The 17,500-nt window shown below is 46.3% G+C and overlaps 2 protein-coding genes across 9 annotated transcripts in view; one reads left to right on the top strand and one right to left on the bottom strand.

Annotated features, from left to right (window-relative positions):
- The window catches only part of LOC123499528, a 126,710-nt gene that overhangs the window by 7,239 nt on the left and 101,971 nt on the right, over positions 1-17,500 (top strand). For 2 of the 7 annotated variants that reach the window (XR_006673018.1, XR_006673016.1), the window contains exons 1-2: positions 2,514-3,217; positions 14,303-14,341. Coding sequence is in view for 1 of the 7 variants with exons in the window: in XM_045247595.1 (XP_045103530.1) it covers positions 2,728-3,190 (463 nt within the window). In the remaining 6 variants the exon portion in view is untranslated. The other 5 variants (XR_006673011.1, XM_045247595.1, XR_006673013.1 and 2 more) reach the window with 5 other exon arrangements.
- The window catches only part of LOC123499527, an 86,568-nt gene continuing 74,071 nt past the window's right edge, over positions 5,004-17,500 (bottom strand). The window contains exons 1-3 of one of the 2 annotated variants that reach the window (XM_045247593.1): positions 12,137-12,403; positions 9,054-9,514; positions 5,004-7,963 (exon numbers count right to left, since the gene is read on the bottom strand). In XM_045247593.1, the coding sequence (XP_045103528.1) occupies positions 7,841-7,963; positions 9,054-9,514; positions 12,137-12,269 (717 nt within the window). In that variant the 5' untranslated portion in view covers positions 12,270-12,403 and the 3' untranslated portion in view covers positions 5,004-7,840. Of the gene's footprint in view, positions 7,964-9,053; positions 9,515-12,136; positions 12,404-17,500 lie in introns of those variants that run through there. The other variant, XM_045247594.1, reaches the window with a different exon arrangement.

Raw genomic sequence — 17,500 nt, 5'->3', positions numbered from 1 at the left:
CATGACACCCAAACACTGACGCCCTACCACCACCACCAACACCACCTACCAGGGAAGCTGTTGTAGTGTTGGGTGTTCCATTGCTGCTCGAGGTTACTCCACTCTGCACCTCGTGATTAGCACACTGAAGACCTCTTGACAGGGAGACAAGCGGCCCATATATAAGCTGACGACCCAATCACTCTCGCTTCGCATCTCCCGCTCTTGCTGTGTAATGATTTGATGGTTTTGTTTTGTTTTGTTTTATGTAAGATGGGAAATTTCCCCAAAGGTAATAAAAAAGGTTAAACAAAAGTTTCCGAGCAGGTCCGAGAGTATCAGCCGGAAGAATGGATGTCTTTAAACCCTCTTAAATGATTTCAGGTCATAGGAAGATGGGAATACAAAAACGGATAGGGAGTTCCAGAGTTTTACCATGTTAATTAAGTTTAGGGTAAGTTAGATTAGGATAAGTTATGTATAGATTATGTATAGGTTAGGATAAATTACATTAGGTTAACCCTTTGAATACCATAACGTGTTTTCATATTCATTCTGCTTATTATTTGGTGATTTCATACAGCTTCAGAAATTCATGTGTGGGATTGAAATAGTGAAGACTGTGGCAATTAACCTTCCATAGACCCTTCCTAATGTCAATGAAATGGTCTAACCGTATACTAATCTCAAGGTAAAAATGTGTCCCAGTATTGAAGAGGTTAAGTCAAAGAAAAGATTACATTAAGTTTGATTAAAGTTAATACAGAATAGGTTTATGCTTGAGTTATCTTTTTCATTGGCCCTGTCACCCCGTGGTTTGGTCGGGGATAGGTTAGGGTAAATAAGGTTGAGTTTGAGTTAGGTAATGTGAGGCTAAATTAATTGTTCGGTCATCCTTATAATGATGGTGATATATTAATACTCTTGGGTCTTGTTTACATTGCCAGACAGACAAAAGATAGGCCAATGATAAGATAAATGGTGCATAGTGTGTGTGTGTGTGTGTGTGTGTGTGTGTGTGTGTGTGTGTGTGTGTGTGTGTGTGGATATGTACTCGTAATTTTTGTGTTAAGTTGCGTATTTGCAATTCCATTTCGTTAACATACTATAAACTCCCTCTCTCTCTCTCTCTCTCTCTCTCTCTCTCTCTCTCTCTCTCTCTCTCTCTCTCTCTCTCTCTCTCTCTCTCTCTCTCTCTCTCTCTCTGCCATAAATAAAACAAAACAAAATATCAAATCTCCCCTTTTTATTATTATTTTTTTTTTGCCGCGTTCTCATGTTCTTCGTCCGCCGCAGTGGTTTTAATGGGTCCCTCACATAATTTGAATATATATTTTTTTATGAGTCTCATCCACTTCCAAAAGGAGGGGGAGGGGGACGGCGCACTTACACAGGACAATGCCGTCATTAAGTAAAGGGAGCAGAAGTTGGCGGCAGCTCGACTATAGAGTAACAAGGGTGACGTTAGCTTAGGTTAGGTTAGATTGGGCAGAAGATGCGTGACGTTAGGTTAAGTTTGGCTGAAGGTGGCAAGGATTAAGATTAGGTTAGGTTACATTGGACAGAGGATGCGTTACGTTGGGTTAGGTTAGGAAGAGCGTGGGCTATTCTAGTGGCAAGGGTTAGAGAAGCACAACGTGGTGATTTAAATGAGGAAGCGGAACATGGAGAAAAAAAAAAAGTGTTAAGGGGTTGAAGTAATTTATGAACTGAGGGTATGGTTGGCTAATTGAACACGAGAGAGAGAGAGAGAGAGAGAGAGAGAGAGAGAGAGAGAGAGAGAGAGAGATGATGGAGTGGTCGGGTTAATAAGTTATTTAAAGGCAGCTCTATATCATTTGAGACATGATCGTGCTATGTCACACCTCTTAAGAAATAAGAAATTTAATTGTGAAGTTCGTGTCCTGCTGTTCTTCCACTCACCACGCGCCACTTGACTCATCCCAGCAATAACAAGTGAGTGGGTGGCCTCTTCTAGGAAACATTTTCATGTATTGGCGAGGATGCCAGATTCTCCCTGACGCCGCGAGTGAACTTCTTGATGAATGAACTTAACAGTGTTCTCTGGGTTGCTATGAACTATAAGAGGCGATGTCAGCAACTTGTGCCAAAATGTTACGTGTATCCAATTGTATATTTACAAGATATTTGCGAGACAATAATGCCTCAATAGGTCTGCCATAGATGTTTTAATAGGTCAAATTAAGTTGCGGTTCTTGGATACGACGAGACTTTCCACCATACACACAAGTAAAGGAGCCTTGCATGGCGTCCATCCAGTGGTGTTAGGTGTTGCATTTTAATCTTTGCCTATCCACTGACGCAGATAACGGGGATGATAACAGCAGAAGGGTGCAGCGAGGAACAGATAGTGATATGCTTATCACCCAGCCTATGTGACTAAGAAGAGTAATCTCTCAGGATGAGAGAAAGGACAAGATACGTTAGGTTTTCCTGTTTGGTCCGCCAGTCAAAAGAAGCGAGTTGACTCAGTTCGCTTCTGCAGCTCGTAAGAGAAAGACGTCTAAGTAAGAGCCTTCGCTGGGAATAGGAAAAAATGTGTTAGTGGATAAGTGTAAACTCTAAGCAGCTTGCGTGCCTTGGAACAATTGAGGCTACCGTGAGTGAGTTTCAATCGTGTGATAAGTACGATAAACTTGGACGAAGCTCACTGGACATGTACAGATTTTGTCACTTATAATAATCACAATCGGTAATTAGTGTGTGTACCTGATTATTCTCACGCAGAGGTCGCTGGGCTATCACTGCCACAGTAACCAACACTCCCATCCTTCCCACCGCCGCCACCACCACCAGCGCCACCACTACAGCCACCGCCACTACCGGAACCACCTTCACCGCCATCCCATTTTGTTCAGGAATGGGATGCAATCGTGGCACCGTGACCAATGGGGTGGTGGCGCAGGTGGGCCGGGATGATGAATACAATGACGATGAGGAGTCTTACAGAGGGAGGAGGAGGAGTGATACACCGCCGGCAGTTGTCAGAATGAGGAGAGTGAATGATGAGCAGCTAGAGCCTTCTATACCTCAAGATGACCTCCCACCCGACGCAGCTCAGACTGACAACACTCAGGTCTTCATCCTTGCCATATTAATTGTGGCCTGCTGGTGCCTCTATTGCTGCCTCTTACTCCTGTACTGCCTCATCCACCACCTGTATGTGCGAGGATTGGTCTTGCGCCAGTAGACGAGCTGCTCAGTGACTGTTGTGCAGGTAAAGTGATGAAGATGTGTGTCAGATGCCTTACTATTATTATTATTATTATTATTATTATTATTATTATTATTATTATTGTTATTGTTAGTAGCAGTAGTAGTAGTACTAGTAGTAGTAGTAGTAGTAGTAATAGTAGTAGTAGTAGTACATAGTAGTTTTTGTTGTTGTTGCTATAGTAGTAGTTGTTGTAGTAGTAGTAGTAGTAGTAGTAGTAGTAGTAGTAGTAGTAGTAGTGGTAGTAGTAGTAATAGTAGTTGTTGTTGTAGAAGTAGCAGTAGTAGAAGTAAGTAGGAGTAGTAGTAGTAATAGTTGTAATAGTAGTAGAAGTAGTGGTAGTAATAGAAGTAATAGTAGTAATAGTTATAGTAGTAGTAGTAGTAGTAATAACTGTTGTTGTAGTAATAGAAGTATATAAGTAGTAGTAATAGGAGTAGTAAAAGTAATTGTAGTCGTAGTTGTAGCAAGTAAGAGTAGTAGCGGAATAAGCAGCGGCACTAGTAATGCAGACGGCACTCGTGGAGAAGGAAGGTCAAGACAGTGGTGACAATATAGGAACACAAGGAAATGGCAGCGTGTAGGAGAGGTGGTGGTGGTGGTGGTGGTGATGGTAGTAACAGTAGTAGGAGTAATAGTAGTAGTTGTAGTAGTAGTGGCAGTAGAAGTAGCAACATCAGTCCTAACAGTAGTAACAATGGTGGTATTGGTGTATGTGGTAATGGTAGTAGCAGCAATGAATGGTAGGGTTAGTGCAGGTAGCATGGCAGTAATGACATGTTGTTTGTTGTTGTAGATAAGGGTGTCCCGGTGCATGTGACCCATCCAGATTAACTTACGTTCGTCACCGCCAAAAGGGAGATAACGCGGTCACCACTACTCCTTCCACCTACCTCAGCCTGCCAACCAGTGCCTTAACATGTGATATCTACGTCATTGCTGGGAGAATTCTATTGTAATAAGTGATGAGAGAGCAAAAATGAAATGTGTGTGTTGTGTGTGTGTGTGTGTGTGTGTGTGTGTGTGTGTGTGTGTGTGTGTATGAAAACCCCAGTAGCTTTCACTGTAGTCAGTTCAAAGAGGATGGAACACCTCTTCTTTTATCCAAAGGAGAGTGAAAAAGAAGGCCACTAGTCAGAAGAGACTGGGTGGGAAGAGAAGAGGTGAAAAAAGAGTAGGAAAAGATAGGTTGTTTGATTTACCACATTCCTGTATTTTATTAATAATTATTGCTTTACCTATCTACCTACTTTTAATTGCTGAATCTTCTTAATTGTGGTTAGAATGTCAAAATGTTTAAGAAAACCTTGTAGCGAATCTCGGGTCTAGGCTTGGATACGCTCAAAGACGCATATACTAATCTCAGCTCGTTGTTTTCATAAAGACATTGTACTTACTAATACGTCATATTTATACTTCCTCGTGAAAGACATTACATTGTTAGAAATAAATGAAATTTAGTTTACTATGTTGTTTCACTTTCCATGTCGACTCACCTGTCTGGGGAATGATATGCCAATATTGTAGAATCAAGTCTTACCTTTTGTTTCTCTTCTGAATCCTTCTCTATGGTCATGACACATTTGTATCTGTTTCCCTTCCACTTTTTTAAAGCACTTCTCTCTCTCTCTCTCTCTCCTTCCTGAGTACATGAGTAACTTTTACTTTGAGCATTTTAACAATAAGTTAAAATGACTTCATCTCTGAGCTTCCTCCTTTCCCCTCTCTCTCTCTCTCTCTCGCTCTCTCAGCGCCACTTTCCACATGATGACAGACAAACTCAGGGGAATCTACTTGCGTGATTTATTTATACATTATAACCTAATGTATCGTACAAAAAATTGAGAACATTGCAAAACACATACACAAGAAAATAGTTTCAAGTCGGTGAAAAATAGATGACATGATCCATCAATCAAGACTCCCGTGCGTTGGTTGGTCGGTCAGCCAGTCCTATTGCAATGAAACTACTTATTTATTGCACTTTATTGTTTGAGATCCTGCAAATGAGCCTGACGGTCTGGTATGTTTTGACAGCGGGCGGGTGGGAAGGGAAGGGAAGAGGAATGCAGAGCTCCGGCATTCCTGGTGAGCGGCGTTTTGGCTTCTTTGAGATCATTGGGTCTCACGCCCTTGATACATAACCTGGTCAATTGTCTTTTAATGTGAAGTGTCCTGACTAGAGAACAGAGCAGTACAGCGAGGGAGAGAAGTGTGTGTGTGTGTGTGTGTGTGTGTGTGTGTGTGTGTGTGTGTGTGTGTGTGTGTGTGTGTGTGTGTGTGTGTGTGTGTGTAAAGGCGTCACAGAACACGTAAGATAGCTCACAAGAGCACTCCAGTAGATACTACAATACATAATTTATCCCTTAACTGAACCGAAGAAAAGACAGACACACTGCTTATGTGTGAAGGAAGGCGAGCTAATTGGTCAACCTTTGTCAGAATAATGTGTAGTTTGTGGACTTTCTCTCACACACACACACACACACACACACACACACACACACACACACACACACACACACAGCCAGTCATCATTGGTGGTACAAGCTTTCCTGTCACAAAAAAAAAAAAAGCAAGAAAAGAAATTTTCCCTCACATTCGTAACAATATGAAAGATAAAAATTAAATTCTTTACTTTTCCTCCTTTCAATTACCATTTCGTACATGCAAATTCCTTTACCGTGAGATGTAAATGTCCTGACGGAAGAGAAAAGCAAAGAAAACAACGAAAACATAATAAAAAACATCCGGGAGTAAAAATAAATATATATCCCTCAGCGCTGGGAGGGGCGTGGGTCCCTGGCATGGGCTGGCGAGGCTTGACAGGGCATAGGGTGTCACCTGGCCAGCCCACCTTAAGGCCCACGCAGGTATCACGTCACGTAGCTTTGATGAACGTGACACAGACTCGGCACTCTGATGCGAACGGCCTTGTTTCATCAGTCACCATCACTGCTGTCACTGTTACGCTTTGAAGTGAGTTTTTTCAGGGAATGTATGGCTTCCTTAAGGTACAATTAACATTATTTGATTGTTTTTTCGTTCGTTCGTATCAGAGTTGCCAGTCAGTGTACATAGAAGGAATATTGCTAGTCGTTCTGTACAGCACCATAAAATCTGTCTTTTACACCAAAAGAAGGCAGGATGTCTTTTCACAGATCGCCTCAAGAATGGAACTGCAAACTTTCTTTTTTTTTTTTTTTTTAACTCTCCAACTTTGGTCCCACGCGCTGTGTCTGTATTTTTTCTTGTCAAATAGTTTTAATACCTTTTTCGTGGCTCACTGAGAAGTCCTGCCTTCCTCAAATCTTATGGCTAATGGGCGGGGGAGTCGCCTCACCACTCAAATAGACTTTATATCTGAGGTAGTAAGCGACGCCCCTCTGAAAGAGCTTAGTTTACAGGAGGTGAAGACAGCGCCCCCTTGACTGACCTTAATGCGTACCTTGAAAGACATTTACAATAACTGGGACGCGCAGACGCCCGCGAAACACTTAATGGTACGGGGGCGGAGCGGGACTCCTCCCCTGAAAGACTGGTAGTCCAGCACTGAGCGGAAAGAAAGTCTACTAATGGCTAGTGAGATCAAGAGGCAGCGGCAGTGGTGGTCTGGCCTAACTCAACACACCTTGTCCCGTCCACCCGTTCCTGGCTTAAGCTTACTCACCGCCGCAGAGTCAAAATATACAAAATATACTGACCTGAGCCTACGCGACAACACCTCAAAGACCGAAAAAGATTGCCTTTCTGGCCCTCACATTCTCCAGACACGTGGCGCTTAACACAACTAGGCGGTCCTAAACCTTCACACATTAGCTTGGCATGGAAAACTCTCGAGTTACTTTATTTTCCAAACTCAAAGGCAAGGAGGAGGAGCAAGAGCACCACGCTGCATCCTCTGAATTTCAAGAGACAGACAGAGAAGTTGGTGAAGCTCGAGTGCACCTCCTCTTCTCCTCGAGTCTTATGAGAGATTTCCTCCATAATGAAAGACAGCGGGCAGAGGTGTAGTGTGACTTTGACGGGATGGAACAGTTAGTCTGGGAGATTTGGACGTCTTACACACGATACTTATCAAAATATGAATCTTATCAGCTACATCAACTATCCTAAAAGAAAAACAAAAAGAGGAGCGAAGCATCTGTACAACTGTTCACGTGCCATTCATGGAAAGAAAAGCTTGTGCTACGTGACTCCGAAATAAAAATATCCAAACATTTTTTAGGCATAAACTACTGACGTCTGTTCTACACACTTGGAACAGAACCTTCTGGACAACCTCTAACAAAATAATAATTGCAAAAAAACACATCTCTCAGCAAGGCATCCCTCACAAGACGGTCTGTACATGGGTCTAGGGATTGCGGCCTCGCAGTGCACAAAGTGGCGATCATTTTGCGTGGCAGGAACCAAGAAACAGCGCGCTCAGGGAGGCGGGGGAGGCTCCTCACCATCATCTCGACCGCCGCCCCCCAACACACACCATTGACAAATTTTGACACAACGGCTTTCGAAGGAGGCCACAAAGGCCCTGGAGACACACCGGCCCCTCCGGACCTTGACCTTGATCAGGTCGCACAGGGCAAGATGATGACGAGGGAAGCGCCGCCATCCCTCGCCCAATCAGCGTAACTTGTTGTAGAGTCGCCACCACACCAGACAGAGGAGGGACGCCGCCAGGCACCTGCCCAGGACTGCCGGCACCACGGTGTGTGCCGCCGCCTCGCTACTGCCCTTGCCGGATGCCTGCAAGAAGAAGACAATCATTAAAACTCAGTAGCAAGTTGCGATTGTGCCAACCTCTGCAGAGTGACTGCCTGTATATAAAGGAAATCAGGAATTATACCAACATAGAACTGAATAACTACGGTGCTGTATAGGCGTCGCTAAGTGATTCATGTTGGAAAAGAGGGGCAAAGCACATGATTATAGCGTCTCTCGCCTTCCTCTCGCTGTCACATTGTGCCTCCGCAGCAGCTGCCAGGCATGACACTGTAGGTACAACTATGTGGCACTCACAACATATATATACTACACCAAGTCTGCTGCCCCACCTCCACTCCAAGTCCCTACACACACACACACACACACACACACATTGATGGGTTCATTAGGACGCCTGATCCCCACCAGCGGCCCATCAAGGAAGCCCAGCCAGATGTCAGTGCGTGAGGATCATTACGAATTAAAACATGTCGCCCCAAACTAATCAGGTCGATGAGCGGACGTTTAGGGCGCAGGTGGTGGAGGTTTAACAAGCGCACGTGTGTCTCGTTATCATATTATAATTACTGGATTAACGAGCGATTACCTGAGCGAGTCACTGACCCGCTAAGTCGGTGCTCGCGTGTCGGCACCATCGCGGCGTCAGATGGCCAACCTGCGTTGTCTAATGTGTGGTCGTGGGCGGCAGTCTGCTTACCACGCGCCTGACGGATGTGGCACCCATTCATGACCAAGCAAGGTTGCATGGTTGGGAAAGCGACTCCGCACAGCAAGGTGAAGGCCACACGGATGCGGAACTAAGTGAAAGTTAGTGAGAGTTATGCATTTCCCCTAGCCCCACCCTTCCTCCCTCCCTCTCTGCATGCCTTCCGTCCCACCCCCAACTCCCCCTGACTCGACGCCTCCGAGCCAGTCATGATAGTCTGGGACGATAATTAATGAGATGAAGCCATTATCCGCACAGAGTGACCGTCACGTGCACGCGCCCTCTTCTACCACCCACACGTGCACCCACTCGGACACTGCCGCGTGCTGGGAGGAAGGGGAAGACAAGGTGGGGTGAGTGCTGGGCTGTAAGGGGATCAAGACGAAGAGTCACATTCATACTTACTTTTGACTTGTTCCGCTGAAACTGGTCTGCCACCATCCTCAGCTCGCCCCCTATCAGCCGCCAGTGGTGGTGCTCCTCCGTGCTGCCCGCCCCTCGCGCCTCATTCATCGGGGCTCTCCTCTCCGGGGCAGACTCTGCTTCTTCCATGACAGACCCGCGGTTGGATTGCGGCTGTGCGTGGGCAGGCAGGGGCCAGGACAGCTGGGGCAGTTGTAAGGGGTTGAGGGAGTTGTTGTCCCGCAGCCGTCGCCTCACCTCCTGGATGTGGCCGAGCCCCGTCTGCAGCGCCTGCACTCCGGCCTCACCATCAAACACAGCCCCGGGTGTGGCAGGGGGAGTGAGCGGGGAGGGGGGCAGCGTCTCAGTCTTCTCAGGGAAGAAGGCGTGGCAGGAGCGGGCGCGGCGGAGGGGAGAGGGAGGAGGCGTGTTGCTGATGATGACGTCGGGAAGCGGAAAGGTGCCTGGTGGGGAAAATGGACAGAAGTTAGTTGTGGTTTCCTTGATGCTTGCCTAACGTAGTCTCATACCTCAACATCTTGTCCAGTGAATTCAACACTGTTTCCACTACCGTCTCCTAACACGGTGTTACGGCGAAACGAGGATCAGGGTGGCATACCTACGTGCGTGTGTGATGTTGGTCAATGAGGTGATGTGATGTGCCTGACAATCACATGATAGCACCAGCGAGTCATATCAGGTGTACATGCTGTAATGCAACAAGTGTAGACACTCATGAAAAGATGTTCAGCATCAGTAGATCCACCGGGCAAATGGCGGCGGGGGCGCGCTGCACAGGATATGTGTTCCTGGCAACACTCAGGTCAGGACGCGACGTTTAGCTAATTATTGGGAAACAGTTTTGCAAGATTCATAAACCATGAAGGGGAGGGAGAGAGAAGCATTAGCGGCGCACCTGGCCGCGGCGCTCACTGTCATGTCGTCACTGTCGTGCAATAGTAATAACAGGTTATAAAATAAAACAATTAAGGAGATGGTTACAACCATGAGCAGGGCTAATGACCGCGCCGCCCTCCCACCGAGACACGCAGCAGCCTTACTACCAGGTGACTACCACGCAACACACCACCTCACCACACCAATGAAGAATGCTGACTTATTATCATATATAATAGGTAATATTCCAATTGTTAATGAGAAATAAATAACACGCCAGAGGCCACCAGCCTGGTAACACTAAGTCGATTCACTATTGCTTCATCTCAGGACAGGTGTGCCTACCCTTCTACACCAACACTGACAAAGATACCTACTTTCCCTTTCACTACACCTGTCACTGGAGAGACGCAACTTCGCCTTATCACCTTTCGCGCGAGCCAGGTGGCGCTGGTCACGCTGAAGGACTGCACGCGCCACCCGTAGACTTGCGCTCCATCATGGTGTACGGAGGTTGTATCCCGCAGAGTTAGTCAACATCCTAACTCTTAATACGTGGATGACATTTGTGTTCTATGTAGATCAGAAAATTTGTGAAAATACGTGTAGTTCATAACAATAAGAGGAACAGTTGCTCGAGTGAGATTTGAAAGGCAGCCAACACATCACGTAGAATTTTACGTGTAACATTTCAACACCAGTCCTGGTATCCCAATGATCAACACCAGTCTGGCACCCTCAATCACTGCAACACACGCCAATCCTTACCACACTCCCACCACTCCCATGCATTCTTCACCTAGTGTCGAATCACAAAACACAAGCATTCTCCTCCACTCATCTCACGAGCCTTCACATTCAGCAAGTGTTTCTTCAGAGAGCTTTTCCTTCCTTTCACCAATAAGCTCAATGTTATTTAAAGTGAGTTATCAGTAGCATATAGGTCTTACAGATTGGTTAACAGGCGTACAGTTCGACCACTATAAACGTTAGTCATTCTTACATGATAGATATTGTATACACACACTTACTTAATACACCGACATCATCGACTTCAAATGTCAAGTCACACGCATGCAGTGACAAATGGTGCATCCAGGTCAAGTCTTCGTTTACACATTACCATCCTCCTCCAGTCCCTTACGTTGAACACGAGGGTTAAGTGGTCGGGGTTCTGTCAAGCTGTGATCACCACGCCGGGATAAGTCATATCACCTAGAGCATGATTGAACTGCACTCACTTTTTTAATGCCTCTCATCTGGCGGTGAGATTTGGCGATTAAGTCGTTTTATTGCTTCTGGTGGCAGCTTGACAAAAATTCAGCACCGTCTAAGAAAAAGAATCTGATTGATAATTTGTTTCTTATGAAAGTTATGAAAGCCTAGAGTGTTTCAAAATAAGAACCTTATTGATAACAAGGGGTTCACTGTCAGATGATAAATACATATCGTTATTCACGTCAAAATTTAGGCAATGGAAAAATTAAAACTTCATAAAAGTATAATGCATTCAATAAAATGTGGAAAAATCAGACCGGAAAAATAAGTAGCTTCATAACTAATCACTTTGCAGCTTGACTTGCACAAACGTGCCAAACACTCAGTCATCACTACACCACCATTCGCAACTAACCAAATCAACATAAAAAATAAACAATTTATAGTCTTTGTAACATTAAGACGCAACACGCCCTGCTGCCGTTCGAGAAACTTTGACCGAGAGAGGCTATCACGCGAGATGCCAGTCCAGTCAGGCAAGTGGCAACGTCCTTGCAACAAGTAACGGTGCCGCGTCGCAACCCGCTCCACGTACTGCATGACCCAGTGCGTGTTTGAACTTGCTAAGGGGATGAACCTAAGCTGCACAATATCTTGTAAATGCTGCAGGCATTGTGCTACAATGTACTATGGCAGCGCTGGATGGTGGGGGGAACAAGCGTGATGAGCCGAGCGCCAGTCATGAGGGTCAAGACAAGTTGCAACAGGTGCGGCCACGGCTTGTGCTCCCGCCATCCCAGCATCAGTGTAACCCGCGCATCCTACATAGTTATACACACTTCAAACTAACTTGTATGCCTAACTAAGTGGATAAACAAACTAATACTTCAGCTGAGGGTACACACAGTCAGGAAATATTTGAAGTTCCTCGCATGCAGGAGGCCTTCCTAACCACGGCAGAGTTCACTCACCTCGCATGTCGGGCACGTAGTGGCAGCTCATGCCTGTAGATATGCAGTCCTCGATGTAGCCTGGGAAATCACTCTCTATTTTGTCACTTGTGTAGCCAAATGGTACGGCGCCCGCGTTTAACAAGTTGATCATGACTGGCAAGTGTGGATGTCCACGGAGTGACACGTACACAAGACACGGCACGTCTTACTGGTACCACCTCACCGCGGGAACTGAATGTGAAAGCTCGCCTCAGTGTTGAGGGACTAAATAACGGATGAACAGGTCCCTCCTCTCAAAAGATGACTGTAACAGGTGCGCGCGCAGATCCCGCTCCTCCCCCAAACAGCTTTATAAGGCGTAGTATTACTTTATGTAGTAACTTCGGTTACTGTCATCACTGTGCGGATACTGCAAACATTAAGAAACCTCTCATTCTGTGATGTCATAACTTTCTTTCATGGAAATACCACTGTTTTTGCGGTGTTTGTTAGGATAATTCAGCTGTGGAAACTCCTGGCTGGCAACTAATAGAGGGCGGGGTGTGGTGGCGTATTGACCAATGAGAGAACTGATGCAAGTGGCGCCTCTTCCTTGTAAACAAACATTTCTACATCAAAATAAACATAGGATCGTTTATTTATCAATTATAATCTCTCTATTGTAAATTTAATGATAAAGAAGCCAAAATAATTAGATGAGGCTGGAAGCAAGATAAGGGTCACCCAATGACTGGGTGAGGCAGTATGCTGAGGCCACGGGGCTGAGCAAGGGGCTGACTTAGCAGGGCCAAGTGAACCCTATAGGACAACACTGAACACTCCCTCACCCCCACAGGCTGAGGGCGCGTGGCGGGATGACGCCCGCGCCCAGCCGCCCACCCCGGAAAGCAAAAACTTGCGCTTCCGAGATCGTGACACTGGCAGCCACCCGTGAAGTACAGACACACACACACATACACGTGTGTGTGTGTGTGTGTTGCAGACCATATTAGTTAATATTGGAAGAATTACATAACATTTAGCAATGTAGTGGTGGTGGCATTGTGAGCGGTGTCGGGCAGTGGCGCGTGGCGGGCAGAGGACAGAGAGCGAGAGTAGTGGCGCGTCAAGGGGTCTGTCACACTCCCCCACCACCTCTCCCCTTCACCACCACCACCACCACCACCGCTGCTGCCGCCGCCGCCTTCCCTTTGTGTAAACACCTCGCTGACCGCCAACCTGACTCCTGTAATTGATTGCTTCAAGACCACTGCACCCAGCCCATGTGTCCCTCCCAGCCACACTTGACGCGGCCCCGCAGCCTCACCCGCCTCCCTCTTCTCATCTCACGGTTCTGCATCAGTGAACTCGATCTTATCATCTCTTCTTGACCTTTGAAAGTAATCCTAATGAGATCTTAACAGTTTGAAAATACAGGCTTTTGATCTTATTTTCATTCCCGCTTTATTTTTTAACTTGAGGTATTCCCCGCACGTGTTACATACAATGATATAGTTAGTGTGTGTGTGTGTGTGTGTGTGTGTGTGTGTTCGCTGCTAGTATTGCCTATGGATGTCTTTCTTTTCACGGGGCAATGTTATCTCGTGTGTGCCATTATGGAGAGTTTGGTACTGGACTACTGGTTTTCCTCCCTCCGTCCTGTTTTCTCTCGCGCGCCGCAAAGTCGACGCAGAGGAAATGAATGCTTCCAAACTTTGACTTCTTTTTTCCCCCTCCCTGTCTCCTATCGCATTTTTAGGTTTAATTTGAAACACGGTTTTTCTCCCTCACCACACACACACACACACACACACACACACACACACACACACACACACACACACACACACACAAATCGATAAACAGACAGGCATTTCATTGACCACACCAAACAAATTATACAAAATGTGACTGGTCTATTAAAAGATATATATAGTAAGATAAAGAAAAAAAAACTAAGCTACAAATCATTTCTACACACACACACACACACACACACACACACACACACACACACACACACACACACAGTCACCTACATTTCCTTTCCTACTGAGACGAATGAGTCAACCAACACAAGCAATGTATTAGCGGACCAACTATTCACCCAACACAACTGCCTTGCTCCCTTGCTGTGGCCTCTGCTGACCACGGAGAGGAGACCCACGCGCTTGCAAACTCACTGCTCCTTTTCTTCCTTTACAGATCCAGTCATAGCGAGGAACATGTGCACATGACACACCCGTGAGTACAGCATACTTCCATTTCCCCTTATGGTCGTAGCAAGATGAGAGAAGTTAAGAGTTGATAGGGATAGAACTATGATGATATGGAGAAGAAGGAGGAGGTGGAGGAGTAAGAGAGGTAAGGAGGAGCTGATAGGAAGAAGGAGAAGGAGAAGGAGAAGGGTGTTTTAGTGATACAAGACAACGTTTGGGTCGATGAGTATAAAACAGGCTGAGGGATTACACCCAAAGTAAGGGCGGGTGATGTGGGGAGGTGGAGGGGCGGGGCAGCAGATTAGGCTTCGGAGAGGAGGACAAAAGGAGAGGGAAGGATGAAGATTGGAGATAAAGAGGAACAAAAGCGGTGGCTCAGGATGCGTTGGCCGAGGAATCATCCTGACGAGGTATTACCGAGGTTACCTGCCTGCGCCGCTCACTCACCTGAAGGGAAGGTGGAGGTAAAGTACAGCAGCGTGGGGCGGCTTAGGGGAGGAGAAGGAGGGAGGAAGTGGGACGTCACCTGTGTGTTTGTACGGGGCGATGGTGTGGTGGTTTATGTGTTGTGTTTGTGTTTTGCCGTGTTATTTAGTGTTTTTTTGAGTGATTCGTAATGTATTGCTTGTGATTGTGTGGTCAGTAGGTCTATATGTGTGTGTGTGTGTGTGTGTGTGTGTGTGCGTAGTCCTCGTCTTTGTTACCGCTCACGTTTCAGTGCTGCATACTGGGCAGTGCGGCCGATCAATCTGGTAACGGGCAGCCAGCGTGTCTTCTCTGATGCTGTTCGTTGTTTCTTTGTGTTCTACAGTGCTGTGTGTGCACCACGAATGTCTCTACTTGTACTAGTGTTTTGGACTTGATCAGTTGCTTTTTTCTATGGAATGTAAGTGCCTGAATGCAATATTAGAAATACAATCCATGGCTCTTAATTCTGAACTGGATTTAACCTGTTCATAACTGGGACGCATTTTTACCATGAATTTAGTGTGCGATTAGGCGACTTTATTGACATTAGGAAGGGTCTGTGAAGGTCAGAAGATTAATGGCCAGAGTCTTCACTATTCTAATTCCCCACATGAGTTTCTGAAGCTGTATAAAATCAGCAAATAGTAAGCAGAGTGAATATGGAAACGCGTCATGATACAGAACGGGTTAATAATAGTCGAGTAAGGAATCGTGGGGAACAGAAAGAAAGTGAGATTAAGATTACAAACAGAAGCTGCAAAAAGCCAGTAGGTCTACACATGGCACTCCCTGTATAAAATCTACCTACTAACTGCGCCCACTAATCATGCCTACCCGTAAATGTGCCTAATTTCCTCTTAGACCTCCTCCTTTGGTTACCCACAGACCAAAAATCCCTGATAATCCAGTCCATTTCAGTCATTAACCACTCGCCTGAAGAACCGATGCCAGCTTCAATTTCCGTATCAAATGAACTCATTCCATACTGATTCTGAAACCTCTTACTCTCTTCACGGCTATATCCAAAACCCACACAGAGGAATAACCAAATTCTCAAAACTCTTCCTCCTATTAATGATGAAGATATTGCGTTAATCTGCCACTATAACCATAGAAATTTCCTTGCCACCACCACCACCACCACCTCCCCCTCCTCCTCCTCCTCCTCCTCCTCCTCCTCCTCCTCCTCCTCCTCCTCCTCCTCCTCCTCCTCCTCCTTTCGATGTAACTTCCATCAGAGCCTTATGAAAGCAGTGAAGGTGCGGCGTGGATAGGAGTGTAATAGAATTATGGCCTCTAGTCCTACTGCGGGATGTTTACCGCTGAGAGCTTGACTAAGAAGTAGGTGGTGTGGGCGCGTCGCAGTGACCAACCAGGTGCGGCGAGCAGGGAAGGGCAGGGCAAGGCAGGGCAGGGGAGGGGAAGGCAGGGCACGATAATCCGCAGGGGACATAATACACCTTTCACTGGGCGGTCGCTGGCGCCGGCGGGTGGCCATTGTTCTCGTGTGAGGCGCTGGGTGGCCCCGGGGGTAAACACGGGGATGGTGGCTCCTTTACGGGGTGTTTGAGCTTATTGGAGGCGGGCAGGGGTGAGCAGAGGTGAAGGGACGCGTGGTAAAGGGATGGGAAGGGGGCACGAGAGAAAGAAAGGGACTACCACGTGTATGACTGATGACTTCTTGCATCTTCTATTGTTTTCTTATAATTATGCGAGTTTTGAGCAGAGGTGCAGGGGTGTGTGAGCTTACCGGAGGCGGGGAGAGGTGAGCAGGGGTTGAACACAAGGGGTAGAAGTAAGTAGAACAAGGACTGGCGCCACACGTGTTTCCCTGTGACCACTTCTTGTAGCTTTCCTGTCTTTCTTACACTCTTACCCAATTGAAGGATTTTGGGGTAAGATTACAGAGGTGCGGGGAAGGACGATAGTAAAGGATACCAACTGCCACGTGCATGCCTGACGGATTACAGCGGCTCCCCTTACCTTCTTGTTCTTATACGAGTGAAAGGACTTTGGGTAAGAGTAAATAGGGTACAGGGGAGCGTGGGTAAGGATAAGGACGCAATGTTAAGGATCACTGGAATAAGATAAGGATGCACAAGCTTGGTTAGTGAAGTATGAAGGACGATGGTGTGTGTGTGTGTGTGTGTGTGTGTGTGTGTGTGTGTGTGTGTGTGTGTGTGTGTGTTGTGTCCTGTCAATCCTTCAGTCGTTGCTGGTTAGGTTAGGTTAGACTAGGTTAAATTGGGTTAAGTTAGGTTAGATTAGTTTATGTAGGTTTATGGGTCAGTTTTATGATCTCTCTCTCTCTCTCTCTCTCTCTCTCTCTCTCTCTCTCTCTCTCTCTCTCTCTCTCTCTCTCTCTCTCTCTCTCTCTCTCTCTCTCTCTCTCTCTCTCTCTCTCTCTCTCTCTCTCTCTCTCTCTCTCTCTCTCTCTCTCTCTCTCTAACGGTTACCCAGTCTTAGAAATTTTGAAAAGAGAGAGAGAGAGAGAGAGAGAGAGAGAGAGAGAGAGAGAGAGAGAGAGAGAGAGAGAGAGAGAGAGAGAGAGCGGCGTGAGTCAGTGGACAGCAGTGCCATGCCTTCCAGTGCTTCCTTGTGACAGGCGTTGCTTTGACCTTCGTTAGTGATTCACGGCGCGTCATGTCTCCTGCTCCATCTCTCTGTTACAATTGTCAGCTTCTGAATTTTGTTCATATTTATTCTTTTTCTCCCG

Source organism: Portunus trituberculatus, chromosome 50, assembly GCF_017591435.1.
Source record: "Portunus trituberculatus isolate SZX2019 chromosome 50, ASM1759143v1, whole genome shotgun sequence".
NCBI classification, from domain to species: domain Eukaryota; kingdom Metazoa; phylum Arthropoda; class Malacostraca; order Decapoda; family Portunidae; genus Portunus; species Portunus trituberculatus.
Note: the sequence above shows the minus strand (reverse complement) of the source record. Positions and strands in the feature narration are given on the sequence as shown.